General features: G+C 38.3%; 1 protein-coding gene across 10 annotated transcripts in view; it reads right to left on the bottom strand.

The window, feature by feature from the left end:
• gphna (gephyrin a) overlaps positions 1-27,754 on the bottom strand; it is a 79,013-nt gene that overhangs the window by 22,082 nt on the left and 29,177 nt on the right. For 3 of the 10 annotated variants that reach the window (XM_056767589.1, XM_056767593.1, XM_056767591.1), the window contains exons 3-11: positions 24,197-24,254; positions 23,657-23,749; positions 21,463-21,557; positions 21,272-21,338; positions 16,369-16,641; positions 15,288-15,404; positions 14,107-14,238; positions 2,158-2,199; positions 976-1,050 (exon numbers count right to left, since the gene is read on the bottom strand). In XM_056767589.1, the coding sequence (XP_056623567.1) occupies positions 976-1,050; positions 2,158-2,199; positions 14,107-14,238; positions 15,288-15,404; positions 16,369-16,641; positions 21,272-21,338; positions 21,463-21,557; positions 23,657-23,749; positions 24,197-24,254 (952 nt within the window). The remainder of the gene's footprint in view (positions 1-975; positions 1,051-2,157; positions 2,200-14,106; positions 14,239-15,287; positions 15,405-16,368; positions 16,642-21,271; positions 21,339-21,462; positions 21,558-23,656; positions 23,750-24,196; positions 24,255-27,754) is intronic. The other 7 variants (XM_056767592.1, XM_056767595.1, XM_056767594.1 and 4 more) reach the window with 5 other exon arrangements.

Below are 27,754 nucleotides of genomic sequence, written 5' to 3'. Positions count from 1 at the left end.
GATAGAGAGTGATGCATCAGCATATGGACAGATGAAAGCTGATCCACGGACAGTGAAATGAAGATGGTGTAATTGGGAAACAGTGATGGGCGATGAATAAATAACAAGTATGTGTCAGGTCAAGTATAGGAGCTGTCCAATGTGATTAACCAATAATAACTAGTAAACTAATAACTCAAAGACAGAGAGACAGTGAGGAGAGAGAAATCTAGTGAGCTGAATTCCTAGAGATTTTAGGGTATCATTACAGACATGATCCACAAACAATACATATGTTTATAGTTATTTTATTATTAATATTATAATAATTTTATTTTTATAAATATTTATAAATATGTGTTTTTAATATTTCTATTATAATTAATTAAAAAAAATGTTTAAATCTAACTATAACAGAACTTCAATAAAGAACATTGGCGTGCTCTTTACATTGTCACTACGTCAGTCACAAGAATTTCACTCTATGGATATCGAAACCACAAGAATTACCAGTGGCACTATTACAAAGGTATCATCACAGTATCTATTTTATGTTTTTTTTTTTTTATTAACAACTAATGCACCTTCACTTTAGTTTATTTCGTGTTTTCTCCTTTTTTGACCAATCACGGTTTTTATATCACGGTTATTGGCATACTGTTATTTTTTCAGTGCTGCACCATGAGCAAGTTAAATTAAGGATTAGTCTGTTGAATGCAGAATGCATACTGTTTAAACATTCAACTTAAAAACGATCTGCTTGAGTAGGTACTATGCAGTACAGACAGCTCACTATTTTTTAAACAGAGATAAAGAAAGAGAGAGTGTTGAAACAAAAGAAGAGTTGAAACAAAATAAAGTGCCCTGACAATCCAATTTTACAGGCTGTGGGCCACGGGCAACAATCTAAAGAGGACGCTGGTGCGTGGTTGCGTGTGTGATTGACTGAGTGCTAATTAATGTGAAGGTTAGGGGAGAAAGGGAATATCCGTTTACCTGGTCCAAGGTAGAGTACCTTGACTTGAGCGTGATGACATCATCCAGGTGAGCCCTGAACTCTCTCCGTGAGGCCTGGGGAAAGCCACAGGACAGTAACTCACCTGAGACAGCCATCCCCGTCAACATACAAACACACTTCACAATAAGCACTATCACAGACACGCACACACACTCTATCTAAAGATAAGCTAACGCTGGTATGAAGAATGTGAATAAAGCGAAACACAAAGCAAAATAATCCCATGGCTAGGGCGCAACCAAAGAGAAAAGGGGCTGCAGTGCGTCTCTGTATTCTACACCGAGTTTTCAGCTGATTTCAAAGAACAAAAGAGATGATGTGGATAATGAGTACTCAGAATCTGAAACAAATTTCTGTTACCCCTCCCACTTTGAAAAATGGAAAGCGTTGCAGTAAAGAATATTGTTATATGAGATGTTATCTTGTGGTCTTGAGGGACAAGACTGTATTTTTGTAACATGCGTTAAAGGTGCACTATGCTATTTTCGCTTTTTGCCGGTACAACACTTTGTTTGGTGCAAAGACTTTTTACTGACACCTGCTGGTGTGGATGTGGAATTAAACAAAGGCAAATGGTAAACAGCGCAAATAGAATGAATTTAATTCACAACCCAATCCTTGACCCAAAGTCTGATAAAAGTCAAATAAAGTGAGAAGTTTTCGGCTGGTGTGGTCACAACATCATGACAGCAACCATAAGGGTCACCTATAGCTTTTAGTGTGGCATTAATATGATTGCCGACTTTTACAAATAGGTATGTTTTATTTTTTTGTGTGTGAAACTTTTTGACGGCCCAAAAATGTCACTTAGTGCACCTTTAAATTAATACCCTAGCCATAAATTATGAAACGCAGCACATTTCACATTAAACATTTATCTTGTTAAAAGTCATGTTTCTACCTATTTAGACAGAAAAGTTCAGGATTTATGGGAACTTAATGAGCTGAAGCCATCAACTGATGAATCACACACAATTCAAGTGTGCCCACACACACACACACACTAAAACTAGGATACTTTTGAGAAGAAATGGACCGTTGATGAAAGAGGGTTGACAGACAGTGATCAATGAGGTATGTGAGCAAAGATTAGCAGAGTCTTAGAGAGGGGTGTGGTCAGTCTCAGGGAGATGGGCAGTGCTTTGTAAAACATGCTGTACCTCTGTGACACTATAAGTGGATGAGCAGGAGGTGAGCCGGGCCTGGTGCAGGGAGAGAGGGAACAGGAGGGTTAACACTGCAGCCACAAGCAAGGAAAAACATACAGCATTCTCAACATTATAAGGCTTATAGGCAAACGCTGGCCTTCACTCCATAGGGAAACAATCAAGCAGCAAGAATCTCAATTATTTTGTGTCTGCACAAAACTTACACAATCATCAAGACACTTAGTATTGAGGAAATCCAAAGTTACTTCAAAAATGAACATGCAACAAACCAGTAAATTTGTTAGCACTTAGCATATAGGTCCAAAATTAAGCATCAAATGGGATATAAATTGGCTTGGATAGAAATTTAAAGGGATAGGTCACATAAGAATCAAAATTCTGTCAGTGAACTACTCAACCTCAAGTTGTTGCAAACCAGTATAGATTTCTTTGTTCTGTTGAACACAAACAAAGATAGTTGGAAGAATGTTAGCAACTGAGATTACTGGGTTGCACCATTAGCTACAATTAAAATGATTGTCAAAAGTTTGTGTACATCAGGGATGTTAACATCTTTGGAAATCTTCATCACGCATGAAATCTAACTTTCCAACACGAATGCGTAATACGGAAATCGTGTTCGTGCAGGCAGTGCAAGCTGTGTATTTATGGTAAAAAAGTATATAATAATAATATAAATATAATAATAATAATTTTTAGTTTTAGTTTTCTTGGAAAATGACAAATCATTTCGCTAGAAATCACTCTTATTCATCGGCTGGTGTCATGTAGAGCCTTTTGAAGCTGTGGTGAAACTAAAAAATTTAGACCTTAACCAACAGCCCCCCATTCTTGTACATTATATGGGCGAAGAATCCTGGAAAGCTTTCCTCATAAGCCTCAAACTGTTTTGGACAGAAAAAGACGTGGGTGAGTGAATTATCATGAAATTTTTATTTTTTAGTGAACCTTTAACACCGAAAAAAAAAAAAAATCTTTATTCTACGATAGTCAATGGCGCCCCAGAGATCTCAGTTGCAAAATTTCTTCCAAATATCTTTCTTTGTGTTCAACCAAACAATAAAATGTATACAGGTTTGGAACAACATGGGGACGAGTAACTCATGACAGAACTATCCCTTTAAGGAATTGCAACATATTTTTTTTTTTGATATTTGCAGTTTTTTAATAAAATGACATGAGCAAAACAACTCGGACATTATAACACCTCTTCTAACAACATTAGAAAGTCTAGAGTTTTTTCTTTTCTTGTCATAACTCAAGTTCTTGTGTGTTCGGCCGGCTAGTCTATGATGCTGGTAGTGAACATAACCTGCGTTGTTTGCCGCAGATATACAGAGTAAAGTCAATGATTTTCTCTCGTTTGGACACAAAACTTAAATTAATACATTGCTGAGGTCAAAATACATTGCAAAAATTGTACAAGTGTGGCAAGAAGTTAATTTTGGACCCTGTTTCCATGTCAAAACAAGTGTTAAGAGATGCAGCTGTGGGATGAAGGATGGATTAGTGTGTAAATAAATCAAATGTGTAAAAAAAAAAGAAACATGGGGTTTAAAGTCTCAGTGAACCGGAAGTTGAGATCGTTGAACTGAGAGTACACTGACAGTTGAAGGGGAGGAGATAACGGATGCTCCGCCCAAGCCATCTAACATATGTCATTTAAGATGGATAGTCATTACAGGGCGGAAGTGCATTTTCAGATATTAAACACAACTGTGTATTCAGAGCTCTCTCTTTGTTTATGCCCTTGATGCTTGTACCAGACTCTAACCACACTAACACACACACACAGTAATGAACAAATTAAATGCAGAGGCGCTGCCAAATACAATATGTATCTCTTCAACAACTGTCACACACCTGTCAGATTCAATGACAGGGCCATGTACTAATCGCTACGGCAACGTCAAGAGCCTGTTCTCTCCTTTAGCTAACCTTCAATCTCCTCTTCATTCATCAATCAAGAAAAGAGGAGGTGGTCAACAATGTCCAAAGGGACTGTTAATGTCCATGCATTGTAGGGCTGTGTATCGCCAACAACTTCACAATAGGATACGCATCCCGACACAAGGCCACGATACGATACATATCCCCATACTGGTCAATTTTTCATAACATCTCCATATGAACGAATTAGAACAAATTGACTTGCCAAAAAAAGCCATTCTTAATCTGACCGATCACTGCATACAGTAGTTTTGAGAATGAGTATAAAGTTGCAAAGATCAAGTACTTATACAGAGACCCTTGTTTCTAAAACATGCTTTCTAGGCTACATCATATGTATGCATGTGTTTTACAAAGGGTAAAAATGTATAACGAATAAATATGAATATATGCATAAACGAGCAGATTTAATTAAAAAAGAAATATGTTGAATTAAAACAGATGACTGATTTCTAGATATATTATAAATGTGACCGGTGCTTTAAGATTTAAGCAGGCCTTCGCTCTTCACATTCTTACACACACATTCACTGTGGATCTTCAACTTTTCAAACGCGTAACTGTATTATGAGCGAGCGGCGTGTCACTAAATGAAATTTTTTATCGATTTAATCGCGTGCAATAGTTTTATAGTGGATAAGGCAGAAGCAGTGCTGTGTCATGTGTGTGTTGAATTTACACCCACACATCCGTTTAAGTGAATGATAATAGAATGCGCTTTCATGTATAATGCGCTCATGGATGCAGAGTGAAGGTGAGAGAGTGTGCTCTTAAAGTTTCACTTTATAATGGTAAAACTTCGCAGCTAATCCGCGGGTCACATGCATGTAGAATTGCGAGGGGCAATCTGTATGGAACACGGATTAACTCCGATCAAATCCTTTACACCACTAATAATTGATACATAATATTTTGTGCATAATTATCGGCCAATTTCAAAAGTGCTGCAGAATCCATACAGAGGCAGGTGTCTCGATGCACGCATCGTCAGGAGCTCATGACGATGTATTTTGAACACCCTAACGCATTGAATCTCCATAGAAGGGAAATGGTAATCCAGGTAGAACAACAACAACAAACAATTTAATGTTTTTAACATACCTCTGTGTCAAAATTGACAGTTTGGAAAGGGAGACATGTTCCGTTCACATGCAGAACAAAAATGTAGGGATTCAATCCCGTATAAAGATTATGTTGTCTCTCCACATACTTTACAGCATGTACGTGTTCAATGAGTTGCATGTTTCTCTGAGTTTCATGTGCTGAGGTGATTTGATTTAGGATGACATTCAAATTACAGAAGTGTAGAAGTGGGTTAGTGTCGTTTAACAAATACTGAAATTCCTGAAAAAATACTCTTTTTATTGACTGTTTTTAATTGACAAAACAATGTAATATTATAGAAAATGTGAGTACATTAATAACATTTAACAATACTTATAACTACAAACTTTAATTTTTTTCGAAAATGTCTTTTCTAAACATTTCCATTTCTATAAATTAATTTTGAAATTTGCTGAAAAAAGTAACAAAAAATTGCCGTGTATGTTTGTCGTGTTCTGCGTAGGTAAAAGAAGCAGCTCTCATTCGATAATAACACTCTTTGTTTAATTACAGTCTGTCTGCACGGCAAGCTTCAGCTAAAAGGCCCTCTAGGTGTATCCTTAGCCAACCTCATCCCCACACACACTAGTGAGCACGCCACACACTCGCCTCAGTAATCGCACACACACACATACACACTGTCCCTCTAAGCATCTATAAAAAAAATCCACACAAATCCAGCAAACCTCTATACTTCATGCACATGATGTGAATCGGGAGTCATAAAAAAAAATAGTGATACTTACTGCACATCTTATATTTTTTGACATACTGGATGGTCATTCTACAATAAGTGCAGCAAACAACATAAAAACAAATTATAGGGCTGACACAAGACCTATATTTTTTTTGTCCCGTTTATAAAAAAATGTCAAAAATTACATTATTTGTGGAACAGAAATTCTGTTTCGGTTACAAACATTCTTCAAAATAATTTTGTTCTACAGAAGAAAGAGTCATAAAGGTTTAAAATGACAAAAGTGTAAATACTATCCCTTTATTACAAGTATATTTTTTCATATGAAAGAGCAATCATTAGTCTGTATTTTAGATTTTCACATGCTCTCAAAACAAGCGAGCACAACAGAAATATGGTGACTTTGAAAAAAAGGTAAACTCATGTTTTTCCATCTATCACAGTAATTACAGAAAATAAATACAGAAAATACATTATATTTTATCATTTAAAAGTGATAAAGTTCTTAGATATATAAGAAAACAATATGAAAATGCTAATTTTTTATGTACTACGAATGGAGTAAATCTATAAAAATTGACATTGAGGGTCCCAGATAACAAAAATGATAAATAATGTTTATAATTACATTTAAAATATTTCGGTAGGTTAATTAACGGAAGTGATTTTTAATGCTCATTCAATGCAGCACCATTTTGGCACCACCGCAGAAAACCAATAATGGTAAATTTGCCAGCTGTGAACTAAATAAGAACCCACCTACCGTTGATGTTATGACTTCTAAAATAACAAGCCTAGCCTAACTAACCCCAAGTTCATACCGCTTATGACAATCCCATTTAATATTATTTTAACAGAATATATTAAAAATATTTTTTGGCGTCAGAGTTATTCAATTTATAAAGCATATGTTGTTAACCTCAATGGGAAATTATACTATGTAACAGTAAACAACATCGCCTCCTCTACACACACAAATACACATTCCACGACGGACAGACAAGTGCACATACAGTGCAATCCCATGCGAAACAAGAAAAACATTAAAATAAACATGCATGCATCACACGTAGTAGCGTGTGCATTTGTGGCTGCAGAACAAATTTGCCAACAAGTAAGATAACAAAATCATGTGAGCCATAGGTGATGATACACAGTTGGTACTGGAACAACACCAAGACTCCTGTTAACCAACTGCAACTCCAAACAGTATCAACTAAGTGAGCCATTCACAAACCCTGACACTAACATTTCCTGTGCTGCATTGGGGCTCTGCAGTTGTTATGAAATCACAGGACTCCACGCTGGCCAATGGCCGCTCCATACGCCACAGATCGCACGCTGAATTCACCCCAGAAAAGAGCATCCCTCCCGGGAACACATCGGCCACGGATTCCCCGCGAGCCTGTCTGGAAACCTACCGTCTTACAAACGTACCGCATGCGCAAGCACTCACGCACATCCGAAAACAAACACGCTGGCGACAAAACAGAGTGACGCATCAGAGCGGAGAAAGCCAGCTCTTACCATGCTGTATCCCGATACACAGCAGAATGCTGCACGTCTCCCATGCGCACACTGGCACACACACACGCTACACGCATGAAGCTGAGTGTAGGAGGAGAAATAGAGGTGGAGACAAGGGGGGATATAAAGCATGTGAAGCTAACGTTAATAGAACATTTACAGTGCAAATAAACCCAGCCAGGCTTCAAATTTCTCTGCTTCTGTTTTGTATTCCTGGATTTCGTTTTAAACAGATGAGAACAAAACCAGCGGATGAGGAAAGACCACGAGGCTCTAAATTTAGAGGAAACATGGCAACAGATATGAGTGCTACCGAGCGGTATTGTACAATGGAACGGGCCTGACTGCTGTCTTGTGCGTGTGTGTTTTCTTAACCAATCTGTCTTCAGGCAAAAAAAGGAGTTAAAAGATGGAGAGAGGAAGAAGTAGGGAAGCAGAGTCTTATGTGACAGCTGGACATGCTACTGAGGGACTGCAGTGAGCTTGATGTATGCTTTGTAAAGGCTTTTAATCAAGCTTTTCTATAACTCGCGAAGAAAAGGGCCATCTTAGGGGAGGCCAAAGGGGCAGTGTCACCGTAAAACCGTGATTGACCCCCGTAGTCCCCGTGTCCTGACAAATGATTGCTTACAGGTTTAATATTTCATATTTTTGTGTGTACAGTATGTATGTATGTATATGTTTACACACACATAGTATAGTTAACACTTTAGTATAGGGACCAATTCTCACTATTAACTGGTTGCTTATTAGATGCCTATTAGAATATTGGCTGTTTATTAGTACTTATTAAGCACATATTCAACAAGACCATATTCTACTTCCCTAATCTTACCTAATACCTAAACCTAACAACTACCTTACTAACTATAAATAAGCAACAAATTTGTAGTTTACTGAGGCAAAAGTCATAGTTAACGGTTTATTAATTCCAAGAATTGGACCTTAAAATAAAGTGTGACCATATATATATATATATATATATATATATACACAGTGTTTATATACATAAATAAATATACATACATATTTTAGGGGTGTCCCGAATTTTGAGTGTGATAAAAGAGAGAATTAAAGATGTGTTCGAGTAAATGCAATATTTTTGTTCCAATTTAAAGCGGCCCTTACACACATTCTGCCAATCTCATATTAATCTTGATTACCTATAGAGTAGTATTGCATTCGTCATATCTTCGAAGAGTATTTAGTTTGATCACATTTATAAAAGATAGATACACGATGTATGAGTACTTCTAAAATCCTATGGCCCGTGCAGGGGGGAGGGGTAGGCTGAACTAAAGCAAAACACAGACATCAGTTTCTCTCAATGCATGTGGTTCATGTCCGGCATCTTTTAGCGCTGGAACGGCTTCATATATCCGTTTCAAACAATCTCCAAGTCCAGAGTTATTTCCACTGTTCATATAACATCCATCACCCAAATTCAGTGAACAAACAAACACCTGAAATTCGTGAACTTATGCTCTCTCTCTGTCCTTGCTGCCGCATGCTTTTCCGGGAGAATTCTCCAATAAGGGACTAAGAAAAATTGTTACAAAACAGTTTTATATGTTCGAAAAAAAATCTGAAACCTGTACGATCGCTAGGGGAGTGAGTTGAGCACAGAAATACTAGGTAATGCGCCCAACTCGTTTTTTGACAAGTTGACCATGTTAAGCACATGGATTAAAGTGAAAAAAATTCTTCTGACTGAACTCATTGTTCAGGCCAATATTCCTTTAACCAACCCATCGAGACCAATAGCGTTTTAAGGGGAGATGTTTTAAACCGCTTTAATATTGCCAGTTTGCGTATTTTAAAAGCATTTTTTTATCTTTTAAAAAATATTTGACAAATAATCAACCATATACATAACTTGATATTGCATGTTTTTATTTATTCAATCAATAAACCAACCAAACAATGTTTTCTGAAACTCTTAATTAACAAAAAAAAGAGAGAAGTGCTTCTTGTGCAAAATTCTTGTGCAAAAGTCTCTAGAGTGCAATTCATTTTTTCAGCCTTTTGGCTGAGAAACATATATCTACCTCAGCCACAGCCTGACATGCACTTCTCCAAAACCAAGATTAACACACTTCAGTCAGAAAACACTGCTGAAAAACCCGGAGTGGGCTCAGAGCGGAGTGATTACAGAACGCTTAGAGTGGAGAGAGGAACGTGCTTTTGCTCCACTCCAGGTTTTGATTACATCCCCATCAGCAGAATACTGTCTTGCCTTAATTGAAGGCCTGTTCAAACTAAAATTAAGACGCTTATTACACTATTTAAGAAACTTAAGCCCATTTACACACATAATGTTTAGAATGACCACCTGGCGTGAGTTTTTCAGAGGTATCACTTTAACATTTCCATGGCGACGCAGCACTGCGTTTTCCTTTTAACATAATAAACTGTTAACTGTGTCATGAAATATCTGATATTCCGATTGTCAAATATGTGCATGTTAATGTGTTTTGTTATTTAAACACTTTTAGAATGGTCGCGTTAAGCGGGCGCCGTCATATTTCTTTCTGCCGCGGCCTGAGATTTGTCGGATCACGTGAATTCATCCACTTCTCTCAAAAAACACAAACGTAAGTGGCTAGTGAACTGGTAGAAGAATATAGAGATCTAAACAATTGCTTTCATTTCAGATACTAAGTATCTGATGTGAATAAAACATCTATCAAATTATATTTGAGGAGATTGTTATTGCCGCTTCTGTATATGCACGTGTGTATGTCTTTAGCCTAAAATAAACATTATGTGGTTGAAAGCACTGCATAGTTGTGATATGTGTCAGGATTGCGTGTCTCTGGCTCAGTGCCAGTCAAAGCACTGAATGTTATAATCAAACCGATGTAATCGTACGCGTCAAAGGGTTATGAAAAGTGAATGAAAGAAAGTAAGGACAGACTGGAAGCATGCAATTGATGGAAATCCGTCGTAGCGACGGAGAACTTTAATCCATGTAAGCATGAGAAGACAGGACGTTTAACATTGTAAAGAACTCCGAATGCATGACACATCGTTGCAGCACCTCTTTAAAAATATATCTTGACATACCAATAATATCGTTCCCATCTCATTATTTTGGCCATGATAACATTGTAGTGAAGGTCTGACATTGTGACAGGCCAAATATACTTGTGTGTGTGTGTAAAATGTGTAACAGCAAAAAAATGATAATATAAAATAGCATAAGCGATATATTTTTTGTTATTGTTTTCCAAAGATGTTGCTGTCACACCATCACTCGAGTAGGAGTGTGATGGGGCTCTATACAGGCTGGTGATCACAGCCACTGATATAGAGCCCCATCACACTACTACGAGACCGATATTACATTTATTTAACAGTTTGACGGGCACAATTGTGTAAATAAAACAGAAACAACGTCGGAGTGTCTTTAAAAAACATTTTTAAAGGAAATGGGGAAGTACTTTATTCCGCCATGAATTCCAGCCCAGCATAACATTTAAACAAACCTCCGCTGCTAATTCCAAACCGTCACTTTAAAATTTAGGCTGTTTACATTTAGTTTTTACCATACATTTGTTACCAAGTACGTGCAATCCCTGGAATGAACCCATGACTTTGGCGTTGCTAGCGTCATGCTCCAACCACTTAGCTACAGGAAAGATTTCGATTTCAGTAAACGTGCAGCATCAATTTTAGTTCAGAGTGCAAACAATTTTTGCCTCTGAGAATTATAAGTTTATTTAATATCTGTAAGCAGTCTTATTACGTGTTAACATTATATTGATTCTTGGCAGTTAAACTGTGATCGTTATAATATGATTCAATTTTAATTCAATTTATTTATATAGCGCTTTCACAATGTACATTGTTCAAAAGCAGCTTTACAGGAGCTAAAAAGAAAAACAGAAAAACACAGGAAGGTAAAACACAGCACAGTGCATGGTGTTTATAGACCAAGCAAGATCATTCTAATAAATTATATCTAGTAAATAAATAAATGCAGTCTCCCGTTGAGCAAGCCAACACTGCCCTGCATATGATAATGAAAGAAAGTCTTATTGCATCACATGTACACCCATGTGGAGTTTGCAGCGCACGCATTTATATCATAGACTGTATAAAAGATGGACAGCATGACGCCGCAGCCTTCCTTTGTAATAAATTGAGCGTAAAGCGTAAGATGATGGGCGCAGATATATTATGGAAAAATGTCAAGAATCTGCGCAGTAGTGAGCACGGTCTCATGGTCCTGCTGCCCACTCCATTTTTATTACATCTTATAACTTACTAAAACCAAACTTATTCAAAAATGAACACTTGGACATACATCATTGTGATGAAAACTGACTTAAATAGCAGAAAACATATTTGGAAAAAATATTTGAAGTGTAATTGGATTTTATAGTTTGGCTCCAGTGCCATTTGTTTACATGGAGAGGGCGGGGTTTATGACCCGCAGCTTCACTTTTCAGGATGTGTGAGGCACCTCTAGTTAATGTGCAGTTTGTAATTTAATTTCTTGTTTATTGTCAGTTTTACAAAAAATGAGTAAGCGTCACAGTGGTAAACATTCTAGAAAAAAAGATTAACTGCTTTGGATGTGTGTGTGTGTTTGTTTGTTTGTTTGTTTCCTAGATGTCTAGCTTCTTCATAGTGACGCAGTTGTGAGGACAGCTTAGTCCAAGTCAGAGCCGTTGAACAACAGATTTACGACACTTGCGTAGATGTCCGTTGGAAGAATGAAATGCAGAAGTAACTCGTGTCATGGAGTGACCAATAGTTCCAAACACTGCACTGAAGCCCATTCATTTCAATGTCTCCCAAACGCATTTGCTGTACAGTTGGTAAATTAACAGCATTTTAACGAGTTGGCAGACATAACTTATATTCATAGATCTGATATTCATATTACTTCCCAGACAAAATGCTGCTATAAATGTAGTCAACCTAGTATTCAGTGTACACGATGTGCTAATATAATTAGCAAAATGTATGCAAATATACTTGCTATTGTCTGTCCCGCTATAATCTATTCAAATAGGTTGACAGCATGCATTTGTTTGGAACTACTGAGTGCTCCATGAACCACGTGACCACACGGCGGCAAGATCAACCGTCTTTTTTTCCAACTGCTCTGGTCCGAGTTAGTTTAGTGGCGGAACAAACTTTCAGTGAAGCGGTTCCCGTGGTGATACTGATGGAATATCACATGGCTCTCAGCCAAGATTCGAGAACCAGAAAGAACTGTTGTATAATAGAAATTAAATAGTACGAACTGAATAGGAATTTAAAATGTGAGTTTTTGCAGACCCACTAAAAAACAAAGTAGAATTACTCTTAATGTGTCACACACAATACACCCACATAAATTATCTGCACATTATAAACCTCTAACAACAGACTTTAATATTTTTTTGGATCTGCAATTCCGGCACCCAAAGTAAAATGTGCACACACAAAATCATCTATAACGGGTCACACACACACTCTCAGTCTGTTGCTTTCTGTAACTACCAAGTGCCACCTGACATCATTGTTTAGTATCTAAAGCTAAATCACAATCCGCTTGTCAGGAAAGAACAGCAGTAAGCAGAATTAAGCAAGCCTGAGGTCAAAGCCCCTACTTTATTAAACCCTGCTTAACTCAGTCAATTTACTTGCACCGCAGCCCAAAAAAACTAAAAGTATAACATTTTTGTTAAACACTACGTTTTTTGCAGAATCAACTCTTCGGTGTCTGTCATAGTCAGTAGATCCTGTAATATACAAAATGTCCACCAGAGGGAGAGACTGTGAGAACAGGAGAGAAGCAAGAGAGTGGGACGAATAGATTGTTGCAGTGTGGATTTGCAATCCCACTTATTTCTTATTCACAAATTTCATTCATACACACAACCTTTAAACCCTTGAGCTAAGACAAAGCGACACGCAGCGCTTCACTAGTGTCTGTTTCATCGAGCTGACAAAAATAGTGCATTGGGAATAAGTGAGCAAGACCAATGGCAAGGAACAGTCATTATACGGTGGCGTAAACTCTAGCACAGGCTTACACCAAACACCTCGTAACAAAATGAGAAATAAAACTGAAAGATTTCTTCCTATAAAAGAGCTGAAATCTTGATGTCACACACTCCAAAAGCATCATGTGCGTTCAGATAAAAGAAGATCTCAACAGCAAAGAGATACTGGTGTTCATAATGCCGTGCTATGACACAGGGCATACTCAGCTACAATAAAAGCACATTTCAGTCAAAAGTTAAACTGATACGCATGACCGTGACTTAGTTACTAAAACACATTGGCTAACTCAACATGAGAAAGGCCTCAGATGCTAAATACGTAAAAAAACAGCTTGAACATTGCACACATTCTTTCCTAAAAAAGAAAAAGATTCACGTTCCTAACCACCTTGCACATTTGTATGTGAAATAAGAAACTCTTCACAGCTACACCACGTGAATCAAATAGGGCAAACTGAAATTGCGTCAGTGTAGAAACCCCGCCTCTCCTCTCCGACAGTCACTGCTGTCCGGAATGCATAGCAGTGCGGCAAAACAGCCAATGAGGTGGCGGCAGATGAAGATCCAGCCATGAAGTATAAGAACAGCATGACGAAACGGAAAGCTGAGCTTGGGGAGAAAGGAATGGTGTGAGTGAAGGGAAAAGGGGAGGAGCTTTACCTTTGGGGTGGGACAGGAGGCAGTGGAGAGGCGGGACTGCTGAGCACAAGGAGATTCAGAAGGCGTAGTGCTGAGAGAGGCGGTGTCCCGCGGTAACACTTGCACGCCTCGTGAAATGATGGATTCTGGTATCTGTAAATAGAAGAGCATAGTGTGTGTCAGTTAAATATAGCAAGGCACTGTCTTTCACATACATTTTTTTGGCAGAAGCTTGAGCATCAATGACTGACTTACGATCAGGAAAGGCTACAGAAATATACTTATTGCTAAGTGATACTTGTTTTATTTCTCTATAGGGCATTTCATAATGTATAAAATACAATATCTGTAATCTATGAAACATCATAACATACACGGCCTGATATTTTATACTGCAGTCAGATTCACACACACCACCTTTGATCCAGCGTGCGAGCTTTTGCGCAGAAACAAACTGCAGCTACGCTCTCCGGAAGTAGGGTTGTGGGATTATGAGCGAGTCTGATGGGCAGAAGGGTGAAGAGCGTAGGGATCTTCCACGGTAACGCTTGGCCTTAACAGAGCACTAATTAACACTGGGGCTAAATCAAGGCCTCGCAGGAAGGACCAGCTCCACAAGCGCATTAATTACCCAGCGCTGATGCTAACACTGTGCTAATAATAGCGCTCGACTCAACCTCTGCCTTCCCGGGAGACCCGCCCTACGATCGCTCCCTGTGGAGAACACAGTAATGCCAACCTGCACGACCCCATTATAATTACTATATAAAGAGAGCTAATACAGGATATTTATTCAAAGCCCTGTTATCAGGGAAAAGCTTTACAAGACCTGCCGTGGCGGGATAACAATACAAATATTGCTTACTGGAGAATAATCTGACAAAGCACACTGTTGTATAAGCGTACTAGATTTGCACATTTTCCAAGGAAAAACGTGAAAGGTGCTTGCCCGTGCAAAACTGAACATCATGAGACTGTGTTGCTATGCAGTAACTATGGTGTTTTGAGTGATGGGTGGTTTGAGGTATAGTAAGTTTTACGTCAAAGTTGAATACTTCGGGCATCTGATTAGTTCAAACCCCCAAAATAAGTTGGGTGACATCATATCATTCAATAAGGAATGCCGAAATTGCGCACTCAAACCGCCAATGAAATGGCTTGACAGGAAAACATGGGTGGGGATGTCAGTGTGTGTTGCTTACCGAGTCGCTGCATGAGCAGGTGAAATGGGAGGGAATGTAAGTGGGCGGGATGAAGCCGCTCAGGGGCCGCCCACCTTTCGCCATTAAAACAGCATGGCTGGAATGGGACTTCATGCTCTGATGGTGAACACGAGACACATCAACATGACAAGAGACTTCACACAAACTTTTTGCCATACATGCACACACAAAACACAATATACATGCAAGATGGAAATTTGGAGGTTGAAGACAAACAAACTGGCTGACAGAAAAATTATAAACTTTCTTATTTGTTCATAACAAGCAGTGTTAGCAGTTCATATAAATACATAAAAGAGACAACATATAAACTCTGTCAAAGCTGGTAACAAAACTTCAGCTAAGGAGCAATATATAAAAACATTGCCGCAATATTTGGCACTCAAACACAATGCGTCGTTTTTGAATTTCGGACCAAAGAAAGAAATTATCGCCACACACAGCTATTTTATAACTTGAAATATAGTAATCAAGTGAACTATAGACCACTTAGAAGATGTAAACAAACCTGGTCCAAGGCTGATTAAAAGCACTTCCCGTTTAGTTTTTTTAACACTAAAAGAACGTTTACAAAACATTTATAACTGATCAAAATGTTGAACAAACATCTTTAAGATTGATTGAAAAAATTAACTCTAAAAGAAAATGGTGCTTAATAGCACTAAAAGTGGTTCTTGGCTTGTAATCATAGGGGAACCACTTTAAGTGCTACATAGAACCATATTTGTGTGCTTCAGTGGATCTTCAGAGGTTCTTCAGTTGGTTCTTTGGGATGACTGAGATGCTATGTATAACCGCTTTCATCCCAAAGAAACAATAAAGAACCTCTGAAAAAGCACCAAAATATGGTTCTTTATAGCACTTAAAGTGGTTCCCTTATCATTACGAGCCAAGAACCACTGCTATATAGCACCATTATTTATAAAACCGGAATAGCTGCTGGACCAGTGGTTACATCTTGCAAAGTGGTCTATACTTGTTCAAACTTTATCCAAAACACTTTAATGGTGTTTTTTATGTTTCCATGGGAGGTGATGCTGTGATGACCAGTGATGCTCACCTTAGCCGCTATAGCCGCTGCTGTGATGTGAGAGGAGCCGCTGTCTTCTGTGGACGCCACACCACTGTCTTTCTTCTCCTCATCCTCTTCCTCACACTGCACACCCTTGTCTTCTGTCTGCTTGTGTGGGCTGGTGGTGGGTGGAGGGGAGAGAGGTGGAGGAGGAGATGGCAGGTCCTCCAGGGCGTCATGTACCTCCTTTACCTTCACGACAGCGTCCCTCAGCAGGTCGATGGCGTGAGGCAGAGCGGGTAAGATAAACTGGAAGCACTCCTGAAAAAGAAGGTGGCAAAGAGGAAATAACAGTGAAGGAATGTGAAAGAATGAAATGACAGGACATGGTGATGTCAAAGCATTACCAAACTAAATATATACTAAATATACACTTTTGTAAAAAAAAAAGTTTGTTTCTTTGTTGCAACATCTGATATGTTTTATTTAGCTAAAGTATTAGGGGAAATATTAAATATCAGAAAGAATCAGTTGTATAAATCAAAGGTTCTCAAAGTGGGGTCCGGGGACCTCTGGGGGTCCGTGTTTTATAATTCCACAAAATAATTTGGGACCCGTCCTATAGCATAATCAGCTGAAATTCGCATGGTCTAATTTTGTGCTACAGGCAGTGAAAAATGTCGATTTTGGTTGATAGTTCAAGGTTATCATAAAAATAAGTCCAATAAGCACTCGACTAGAAATCCCAATGCTCCATAAAAACATTAAAAAGGATCTTGCAGAGAAGTGCACCTTCCTAAATATTTTCCTAATACAAAGGAAGAGTGTCCATCGGAAGCAAAACACTTATGCGTCTGACATTTTGCTTTTGGTTTAAATATATCTTGTCTTGCAGGGCTGTACATTATCTTTTTTGCAAGTAGCACTGGTGCTACAAGAGGCCTAATTTTATAATACAATATAGTGTTTTTATTTAATTTTGACAGGTTGTCACAAGTTTGACAGTGTGTGGTTGACCATATCTTTTCTCTAACTGTGAAATGCATGTGAAATAAACACTCTGACAACAGTTAATTACCATTTTATTTATTATTGTGAGGTTAGGTTAAGGGTAGGTGTTGGCATTAGCCAATGTCATTTATTGTAATTTTATGGCAAGATTTTGAAATCATTTCCGGGCGTCACTGTATCCCTTCCAACCACAACAGGATAGCGCCTACGCTATTCCTTCCCTGGTTTCACATCGTGGAAATCACAGGGCTATAAATATGGACTCAGTGCAGCGGAAAAATAAGTTTTAAACGCAAAAACAACTAAAATAGTGGAGCACCATGGATTTACATCACAGACAAACAAGCACCGTGACAAATACACCTCACACAAAAAGCGTCTCTGTCTAAAACACGTGCAAAACTGTATCGCACGCGTGATACACTGGTAAATTTATTCTTAACACAAACAGATGTTTTTGTAGCATGTGCGACTGTCGTTTAAAAATCACGCGATCGTTTTAAATCTTATTTGTATCTTGGCTCATTACATACAGTATCTGACATTATCTCAAGATAGCAAATCAAGAAATAATAAAAACAGAAACATATTTAAAGTTCACTGCTATCTGATATCTAACACAAGTATTCGCCTTAAGGTGACCATACTGTTTTTTTACCCGCTTTCCAATCTTGGTGTTCATTCCAATCCTGATCCTTCCCTTAAAATGCAGTGAAAGCTGTGCTTACATAGCCTGAGACAACTCTCTATGGTGTCATAAACAACAAATATCCCAGGATAAACCACTTATCTGTGATAAAGATCTGAATTGCTTACGACATCATTATATTAAACCCACCACGGTGTGATGTTGGTACAGGATGGCCAAATACTCCGCCACCGTTTTAACGTTAATTTTCCACAATAAAACTATTTTTATATAATTAAGGTTATGAGTTATTAAAGTTTTAGTTTCAAAACAGATCAATTGACACATGTAACGTTACTACAAAATTAGACATGGACTCATGTTGTATTATTATGTATCTAAAAACAGATATTTCATATTATACGTTAGCCATTAAAATGCTTTAAATGCAGTGACGCAGATATTGACACAGATATTTGTATTACAGTATTAAAGACTGATTCTGTAATTTTACACTAGTGCTGGAAGCTGGCATTTTTATTTGTATATTATAAATTATAAAATTGTGCTTTTTTATTAGAACTCTTAAATCACCTAAAGAAACCTTTTTGAAAGCATTTAAGTGGAATTAAAATGATTCAAGATTCATATTTTAATTGATCACCATAAAACCTGTCTGAAGTATTTAGTTAAAATGAACAAAAAAATGTGAGCAAAATGTGGAAAACGTTATAATTTTGAGGGGGTCCTTGGAATATTTTCTCAATTTTTAGGGGTCCCTAGGAAATTTACAGGCAACAACGCGACTCTTCATAATTCTACGTTTTTCGGGGCTTCAAAAATTCTCTGCTCTGCTTTAAATGTACCGTTTAGCAGTAATGTTAGGTCTTCCCGGCACAAATCCCTCTTGTTCTCCGCCAAAGTAACGCTGTGTTAGTGAAGGCCCACTATCTATCCGAATCCCCTAATAGGACGACTTACAGGCCAACCTATTGACTCCAACTTAATGGAATTCCTAATACAGTTGGACATCCTCCATTTTGAAGCGCTGAAGTCAGATAAGGGGACAGCTTGGGAATGTAACACAGGTGGCCGAACTGGATTGCTCTTAAACTGCATCGCTTAAGCACTTCAGACAGCAGACATTAATAATTATGAAGGAATGGACAGCAGAGGGGATGGAGACCAGAGTCTAGGGAAGGATTATGCGGTGAAGTGTTGCTCACCCCTGGTCGGATGTGGCTGTATCTCTCCATTATGACTCAAAGTTAAAAAGTAGATTAATGTGTGGAGACATCAAAAGTCCATAGGCTACTTCATCTTGGTGTGTGTAGAAGCGGACTATTTTTGTCCTCCTGGTGCAAGGTGAGGCACATGTGTGTGTTTGTGTATGTGTGTCCGCGCCCTGACACTCCAGATCTGAGCACAGTGCACAGGAGAAATGGATGTGAGCTCCAAGGGAAAAATGATGGGCGAGTCGCCCAGGGCGACTGATTCTGACAATACTGATAACTATGATTTACGAAAACTATCCACTCAATGTTAAATACTACTAAACTTTATTTAAAATGAACAAAAATAATGTAAGCATAAAAATGTTGGTTACACTTTAAAGTAAGGTTTTATTTGTAACATTAGATAACATGAAGTAACAATAAACAATGCCTGTAGAGCTTTTATTAATCTTACATATATACATTATCAGGCGCTTTTATCCAAGGGGAGTTATAAATAAGATGTTGATTTTATCAAAAAATTCTGTATAATTTTGTAACATATTCTCTTCTACAAAAGCCACTTTTTAAGTGTAATTTACACTCATCCTTAGGCTTTGTGGAATCTCTGGATCGGTATCTACGTTGCAGTGTGGTGACCGGGTTCTGCCTCCCTTTTTAAAACCAGGCAGGACTGCTTTCATAGGCTGTAGACGTGCAATGCTTTTATTTAGGAACGGAGAAGGGGAGAGCTGTAGCTGAGCTGGACCGAACATAAAGGGCTTCTTAAAAGTTTAATCCCCTTATCGCCTCTGCTTCTGGACTTCAAAGAGCCAGTGACAGTGAAGTGCTCCGTGGCTGAGGCTGATGGGTAATGGAGATTAATACCACGGCCCTATCAGCAGAGCTCCACGGGGAAAGAGCAGTAATAGGATTGGCCACAATGTTAACACGGTAAGCATAGGCGAAAGTGTTTCGGAGAGGTGAAGCAATGGAAGGGGAGTACTCCCATTTTAAAAATGTCAAAGATTTATATTAATCCAAAATCAAAGTTTCGGTTAAATGTTTACTTTAATTCCATGAATTACCTGCTCTCATGTCCTACATGATTGTTTTATATATTTACAATGAAGAAATAGAGTACACATCCTCTTTACAGCTGCAAGCCATACATTTTTTGTTAAAAGAAAACAAATATTTAGTACATAAAGAACCTTGTTTAAAAGTGTCTCTTTACCTAACCACAATTCACAGCAGCAAGCTATAATGATCATTTATCATTTATGCTGTTGGTAATTCGTCAGTTTGGCGTAATTTGACTTCCGCATACGTTAATATAAACAATTGACAATCAATATCTAAATACAGAAAATAACTATTATTATTATTATTAATACTATTATTATATACAATTATAACATTTTGAAGATAAATGTAAAGCTTAATTTGGAACCCCTTTAAGGACTAGATATAAAAAAATATAAATAAATATATGCTTGATTTAAAGTCACTGTGAACCAGAAGTTAAGTCGTTTTAACATCCGTATTCTGACGCATTCCTGAGCGACTTGATTGGATGACAGCGGTGCCTTTTTGAAATGGAATTGGAAGCAGACTGAGAGTTGAAGGGGGGAGTTAATAGATGGTCCGCCCAAGCAGTCTAACTTACATCATTTGAGATCTATAGTCACTAGAGGGTGATAGTGCATTTTCAGATTTTAACTGAAGATTATGAGGACACATGAATATTAAAAGAGAATGCCCCACATTGCTAAACTATTTACAATAAACACTCCAATATTTCATGAAAAGATAGGAATTGTTATTTTAAATTATACGGGGACTTTAATACATGATTTAATCCCCTTTTTATTGCAAGTGTGTGATTTGTATGTGTTTATTTGCCATGTTGGGCATTTCTATGATATATTAGTTTTTCTTAAAGATGGTTTTATGGCTTTAACCTCAATTTTTAGGGAAGTATGTTGAGTGATAAGCATAAAGGACATCTGTACTGAACATTCACAAGCTGCAGTAACATCAAGTGATCAGAATACATATGCGCAGAGCCACACGGACACACGCGCTGTCTGCTTACCTGTGAGCCCTTTTTGCTCCCAGGTAAATTAATGATAAGGGTTTTGCCTCTGATGCCACATACGGGTCTACAGGAAAGAGATGATTAGCGGTCAATTCCATTAGTATTCAAAACACATTCTTCAGCAGAGTGTTAAAGTGTAAAAGATGCAGAGAAGAAACAAGAGGACATGTCTGTGCATGTGCATTTACCTGGACAGCATGCCGAGCGGTGTGACATTTAGGGAACCCATGAGCATGGCTAGAGCCATCCCTGGAGCTTCGCGCTCGATCACCTCTCTGGTGGCCTGGAAGGAGGGAGTATACACATGTATAAGCAATTCAGCACAACAGTCATTAGTTTTATCTTTTACATTAAATTTTTCGCGTTATTAGATATCATAAAGAACTGATAGGAAATATTGGGGGCATAGGTGTAGAAAATGGGATAGGGAGGTTGGGCTTGAACCCAGAATCTGGTGTTAGGGCAAAAGCCTAAATACAAAAAGTTTGTAGCAGTTACAGTTTTGGTTCTTTTCCCAAAATATATCAATTCATTATTTTTAATATCTTCAAATAGTCTGTTTGTGTAAATAAGCATACAGACAACCTCAAAGCAAACACATGTGGGCTTCATTTTGTTGAATGCAGGATACCATTTTCCCACAGCTTCACAGCTATCGCGTGAATCCAATAAATGTAAAAATCTAGCAACACTCTTTAACAACACCTTTTTAATAAACATTTATTCCGTTAGCATAAAAACATAATTCTTGATTTGTGATTACCCCTGCTAACAGTCTAATTTTTCACTGTAGCACTACCACAATATTCATGATATAAGCACAGCTCTCTACCACGATTTTTCATTACAAACACAATTCCGGGCTGCCTTTGATGTTTCTCCACTTCCATCTAAAACCCTCGTTCTCTGAACCCTTCACAGCATCCCTTGGGATGCATCCCTTCCATCTCAACTGTCCCAATCCAGTGGGCACACACTAAGTCATATTCAAGCAAACAAATGCACAAAACCCCACACACGTACAGGCTGAAGAACAGTGCTCAGCAGGATGGGGCAGGAAAAAAAAACAAGGAAAAAAGAAAAGGAGAGTTTCTCTCCAATATGACACTTTGTGCCCTTGAATTGAATGACACTTCAAATGCTCCCATTAGTCAAAAGGAGAAGGAGAGCAGGAGGCATCAAAAGAGAAACTACACAGGCATAATCCACACCAGACTGGAATACAGATACGCAAGGCAAACAAAACAAACCCAAACGGTTCACTCATGCACATCTATCGTGGCACACGGTGCTTATCATTTTAAACTCCAATTCAAATCAAGTCCACTTACTTCCTGCTAGACTCCACCCAGCCCAATAACTTTATCCGAATGCACAAAACTCTTCCTTGATATCCTGGAGTCCTTATGCATTACGTCTGTGATGCAGTTTCTATTTGGTCAAATTCTTAGTCAATTGGGTCAAACTTTTTTTGTGATCAATAACCAGTTACAGTGGTTGTAACCAGTCACACAGAAACCATGATCCATAGAAATTAAGATCTGCTCATTCAGGCGATGTGGGTTTGAATCAACAACATATCATACCCCACTTAATCCACTACTTTGCATTATTTCCTGACATCGCTTTGCTATCTCACGCATTCTTACAGTTACATTTATGCATTTTGCCGACACCTTTAGCCAAACTGATTTGGAAGAAGTTTTCAGGAGCAACGTTATGTCACCCCCACCTAACTTCCGGTGGACCTCCACAAAGAATCAATAACTGTTGAGTAGTTTTCATTTATCTTAATACAATAAATATAAATAAAAATACGATATAAAATACAAAGCAGGAATGGATCAGCGCATCAACCTATAATCGATTACCTCAACAGATGCATCACTGATTGCATCACATTAAACTGATAGTTTACCCAAAAATGAATATTCATTATGTACTCACCCTCTGTCATTCAACCTATATGGCTTTCTTTCTTCCCCAGAACACAAAAGAAGGTATTTTGAAAAATGTTGTTGACTGAACAGCTATGGCAGCCATTCACTTGCATTGGTTCTGTGTCCATACAATAGAAGTCAAGGGCTGCCACCGCTGTTTTGTTATAAACGTGCTTCAAAATATCTTTTGTGTTCTGCAGAAGAAAGAAACCCATACAGGTTCGAAATGACAAGAAGGTGAGTATCTGATTTTCATTTTTGGGTGAACTTTCCCTTTAAAACCCTTTCTGAGATTTTTTAAATATTTGACTTTCACCCTTTACTATATGCTACATATTAAGTTGTTGTTGTGTGTACATATAAGCAAAAATATAAACAATGCACACAAATAACACAAACTCACACGGACACAAACAAACACACATAGACAACAGTGTGGCACCTCAGGTGTGACATCACGGGGAGCAAAGCCCGTTCCACCGGTGGTTAGAATCAAGTTGAGCTCCTTCTCATCGCACCAGTCCACCAGTGTCTCCTTCAACACACAAACACGCACACAATATCAACAAAACCGACAGGGTGTTTGAAACATCTCATCAGTAATCCTATAATGTGAGCAGTCTCCTGAAATCTAATGGCGCTACATCATATTGCGCACAGCAACACACACAAAAACTCAACTTAAATGTGTTAGATAAATACAGCTTTATAATTTAATAAATAAGAAACTTTTTGTGCCATGTTTTACTTCAAAACCGTGCTTGTACTTTATTTTTTCTAAGTGTCCAAATAGATTTTGCAGCATAATATGACTTCTGAAGTCACGTTCCAAAACAGTTGCAACTCTGACAATCAACTTGTGCTTGTAATGAGTAACAGTGCAATACTACTACTGTCCTCTAGGGGCCAGCAGTGTTGAAAGGTGTTTGTGTGCGTGCACATGCATGTTTGGCCTCATGTAACGGGTGAGAGGAAACCGTACCTTGATCTCGTCAATCTCATCGGGGACTATTTTGTATGCAGCGATTATGCCTCCGAGCCTGTGGATGAAACACACGGGAGGCAAGTGTTAGTGCACATACAGTCCCAACAGCAGGAAGCAAGAGGTAAAAAACATAATGTGACAGGGTGCAGGAAACCGAAAGAGCAAAACAATGCCAGAGGTATCATAAAGCTGTCAAATTACATCCCCACACACTCCACCCACAACAGGAATGACAGTTAAAGAAGAACTTTCCTTTCATGAGGCCCTTGCTGTTTTATTCACTTCTGCATACTCCAGGGTGATGCCTCATGGAGGATTAAACTCTGACAGTGCTGTTTCTAAGGCCACATAACAGGTGGGTTGGTGCAGTGGCTGGATTTCAAGCTCAAGTCTCCTATATAAACGACCAGACGTAAATTCTCTGGAGGGAAGGAGAATCTGAACAGACATTCTAAGGACTCTAAAGCAAATCGGGTTGAATTTCTGAAGTGCGGCGCACACTAGTGGCTGCTTAGGGAACTGCAGCCTGTAATAATTCAAGAAATAGGCAGCTTTAGAATTTTTTTTTATAAAGGGCACACATTTTCAGAATTTTTGGTCTTAACTATATATCTATTAACTTTATACAAAACTACAGCTTAACCACTATTTAAAAATATTTTTGGACCTGTGCAAGGGCTTTACTATTTTGTATAGAATTAACATTATTTTTAGTAGTCACCAAATTTATTGAACAACAACCAACCCTCCTTCCCTATTTACCTATCACCACTGTTACCAGCTACTTTCTTATTTAAAATATCAGGTATTACATTAAAAAACGTATGGATGTTTATCTATATAGACATATACAGTAGACAGCCAAAGGAAACTACTGTTGGAATGAGATGTTGCGAGCCAGAATCAAACTTGTATCACCCACACAAGCATGTGCACTACCCTCTGCGCCGCAGATTCAACCACAGGCTTTTATAAGTGTGTGTCACGAATCTCATGTGTCAAAAAAATCGAAATATAGCGCCATTTATAGTAGAGCCCAGGACTGGTGTTCTTGAGCTGTATTGTGTATTTACGTTTGTATATTATTATCTGTGCACTTTACGTTGATTATGTTGCTCTTTTACATCCATTTTTTTCTTAAGGGCCAACAACGCACATCTATCTATCCATCTTACTATTATGGTGTAATGCCCACAAAAAAGCGAGAAATAGAGACAGAGAAAAAGAAAGAGAGAGAGACACGGGCAGAGCGGAGACTAAAAGAAGAATATGCTGAACACAAAGATGCAGAGCTCTTTAATCCGGTTGCCAGGGAAACCGTTGGTGTGTGAAGACTGGGGGTCTGGGGAGAGGTGCTTTAAAACGGAGATGAGTTTGGGATTTCAACCTGGGTATTTTGTTTGTGTAAGTGAGTAGAAATTGCAAAAACATACACACAACGAAGCGAAGTGGAGGTAGAACGGTGAATGTGAAAGAAGCGCTTTTTGAATCTTTACAGAAGTGTGTGTGGTTAAATTAATGTGAGTGTGTCTACAGTTACGGCAGAGGTTTCAGGCTGAAAATAGCCTGTACACTACACTATTTTCAAAGTCTAGAACTCTGAGCTGTCATGCAGTGGTTAGTGCACATGCAGAGGTGCTTCAATGGATGCATATGCATTTTCAGAAGCAATATCAGCAGGATTTCAAGGAAACATGGATACAGCTGAGGGGGCTGATGAATGCATGCTGAAATTAGACAAATTGTTTAACAAATGAACATGCAAGGTTTGGAAATTGTAGAATTATTTCTACATTTGTGAATGACACCCTTCAGCATTCAAATATATACCAATCAAAATCCAAATTTTCAATGATGCTATATACGTGAGATATGTGGGTTCGAATTGTGCTTCAATTTGATGACAAAAATTATAAACACGATTTCTTATTGACTTATTTCAAAAATCCAAATAGACAAATTATTTATAAATAAGTTTTCAATTTAACAATGGATTCAATTTGAAGAAGCAATGTGGAGATTTTAGCTGCATCTAGCGGTGAGGTTGCGAATTGCAACCAATGGCTCACTCCACCCCTGCCTTTCGAAGCACAATGGCAGCTCTCACAGGACAAAGATATCATCGTGTTTTCACTTCCTTGCTGAAGAAGATAACATATTAACGGCACACGCTCTTTAGAGCAGCTTGTCAGTTAATGGCTACTGTAAAAACAACATGGTGAATTCCATGCAAGGGGACCCATGGTGTATGTACATAGAAATGGCTCAATCTAATGTAATAAAAGATAACGCTTCATTGTGTAAGGTCTTTATACACCTCTGAAGACATAGTTATGTATATAATATTGCATTTTTCTCAATAGATCCTCCAAAAAATTACACACTGGACATTGAAAAACAAAAAAATATGAATATATACATATAAAACATAAAATAATATAAAATAACAAAGAAATTAGACAAATCCTTGCAAAACAGAATGTGTCACGATAATGTGTTTTGCCACGATTATTTTGTTTTCATGATTGTTGAAAGAACTGATATTGAAAATCAATTTGGATTAATTGCACAGCAGTAACTTGCAATGTGTCTTTCACCAACGCCCCTCTCGCCCTCTAGTTCACTATATTCTCTTATTTTCTAAAAATAATGGTTAATACCCTCCAAAACCCTGACAGTTTAACAGAGACTCATCCGCATGGCCACAGAAAATGGAAGTCGCCCTCGAAAGCAACTATGACCTTGGTGGCACTTTCTGAGGTTCTGCTTTTGTGCTCCGGTATGAGGACACGTCCATCTCTATTTTTCAGGCGAGCGCTCAGCTGTCTCTTTCTAAAACGTCTGTTCGTCTGCCTGTCCGTAGGCTACGACGTCGGAATTGCCTCCATCCAGAGGACACGCGCCCGCTGTGATTAATTCAGCTCTATTTTTACCATACCTCGTTAGTAAAAGTGACAGGCCTTCCGATGAATCAATTTACCTGAGCTGACAGAGCACCAGAGAGAAGCTCACCAGTCAACAGTCAACACACACACCTTATGCATCAATACTCTCTCATCCATTCCTACCTTCTGGTATGTCTCTCCACCTCTAAGGGACCTAATTCCTGCAGTCTCTGTACCTCCTTCCTGCCTTGATCGAGTCATGAAACAAAAGCTTTGGTTTTTGAGGCTTAAGTGGAAACACAATGTGGTTTCCGCTGGTACTGTGCTATGCAGTCTGGCCACAACCGCCTATGTGATCCATCACTGGGATTACTGAAACTACAGAACCCCTCTCTTTACCCACTATATATATTATAAATATATGGGCATATTACACCCAGATGAATCAAAAGGTGCATAATACACTGGAGGTGTGTGAAACCAAAGCCTTGTTGCCAGGTCAATCAATGACTTAAAAAGCTGTTTTTAAATGAAGACAAGTTTCAGACAGGTTTCTGACAAATTTGGGAAAAATTCAGAAGACAAAATATGAGATCCAGTGCCAAATAATGCATGTAAATAATTCTCAGGTGTCGATTCAGTTCATACAGTCCAATAAGAAGCAACAAAT

The sequence above is a fragment of the Triplophysa dalaica genome, chromosome 15 (genome assembly GCF_015846415.1).
Source record: "Triplophysa dalaica isolate WHDGS20190420 chromosome 15, ASM1584641v1, whole genome shotgun sequence".
Lineage (NCBI taxonomy): Eukaryota > Metazoa > Chordata > Actinopteri > Cypriniformes > Nemacheilidae > Triplophysa > Triplophysa dalaica.
The sequence above is the reverse complement of the archived record's forward strand: the minus strand, read 5'-3'. Positions and strand labels throughout refer to the sequence as shown.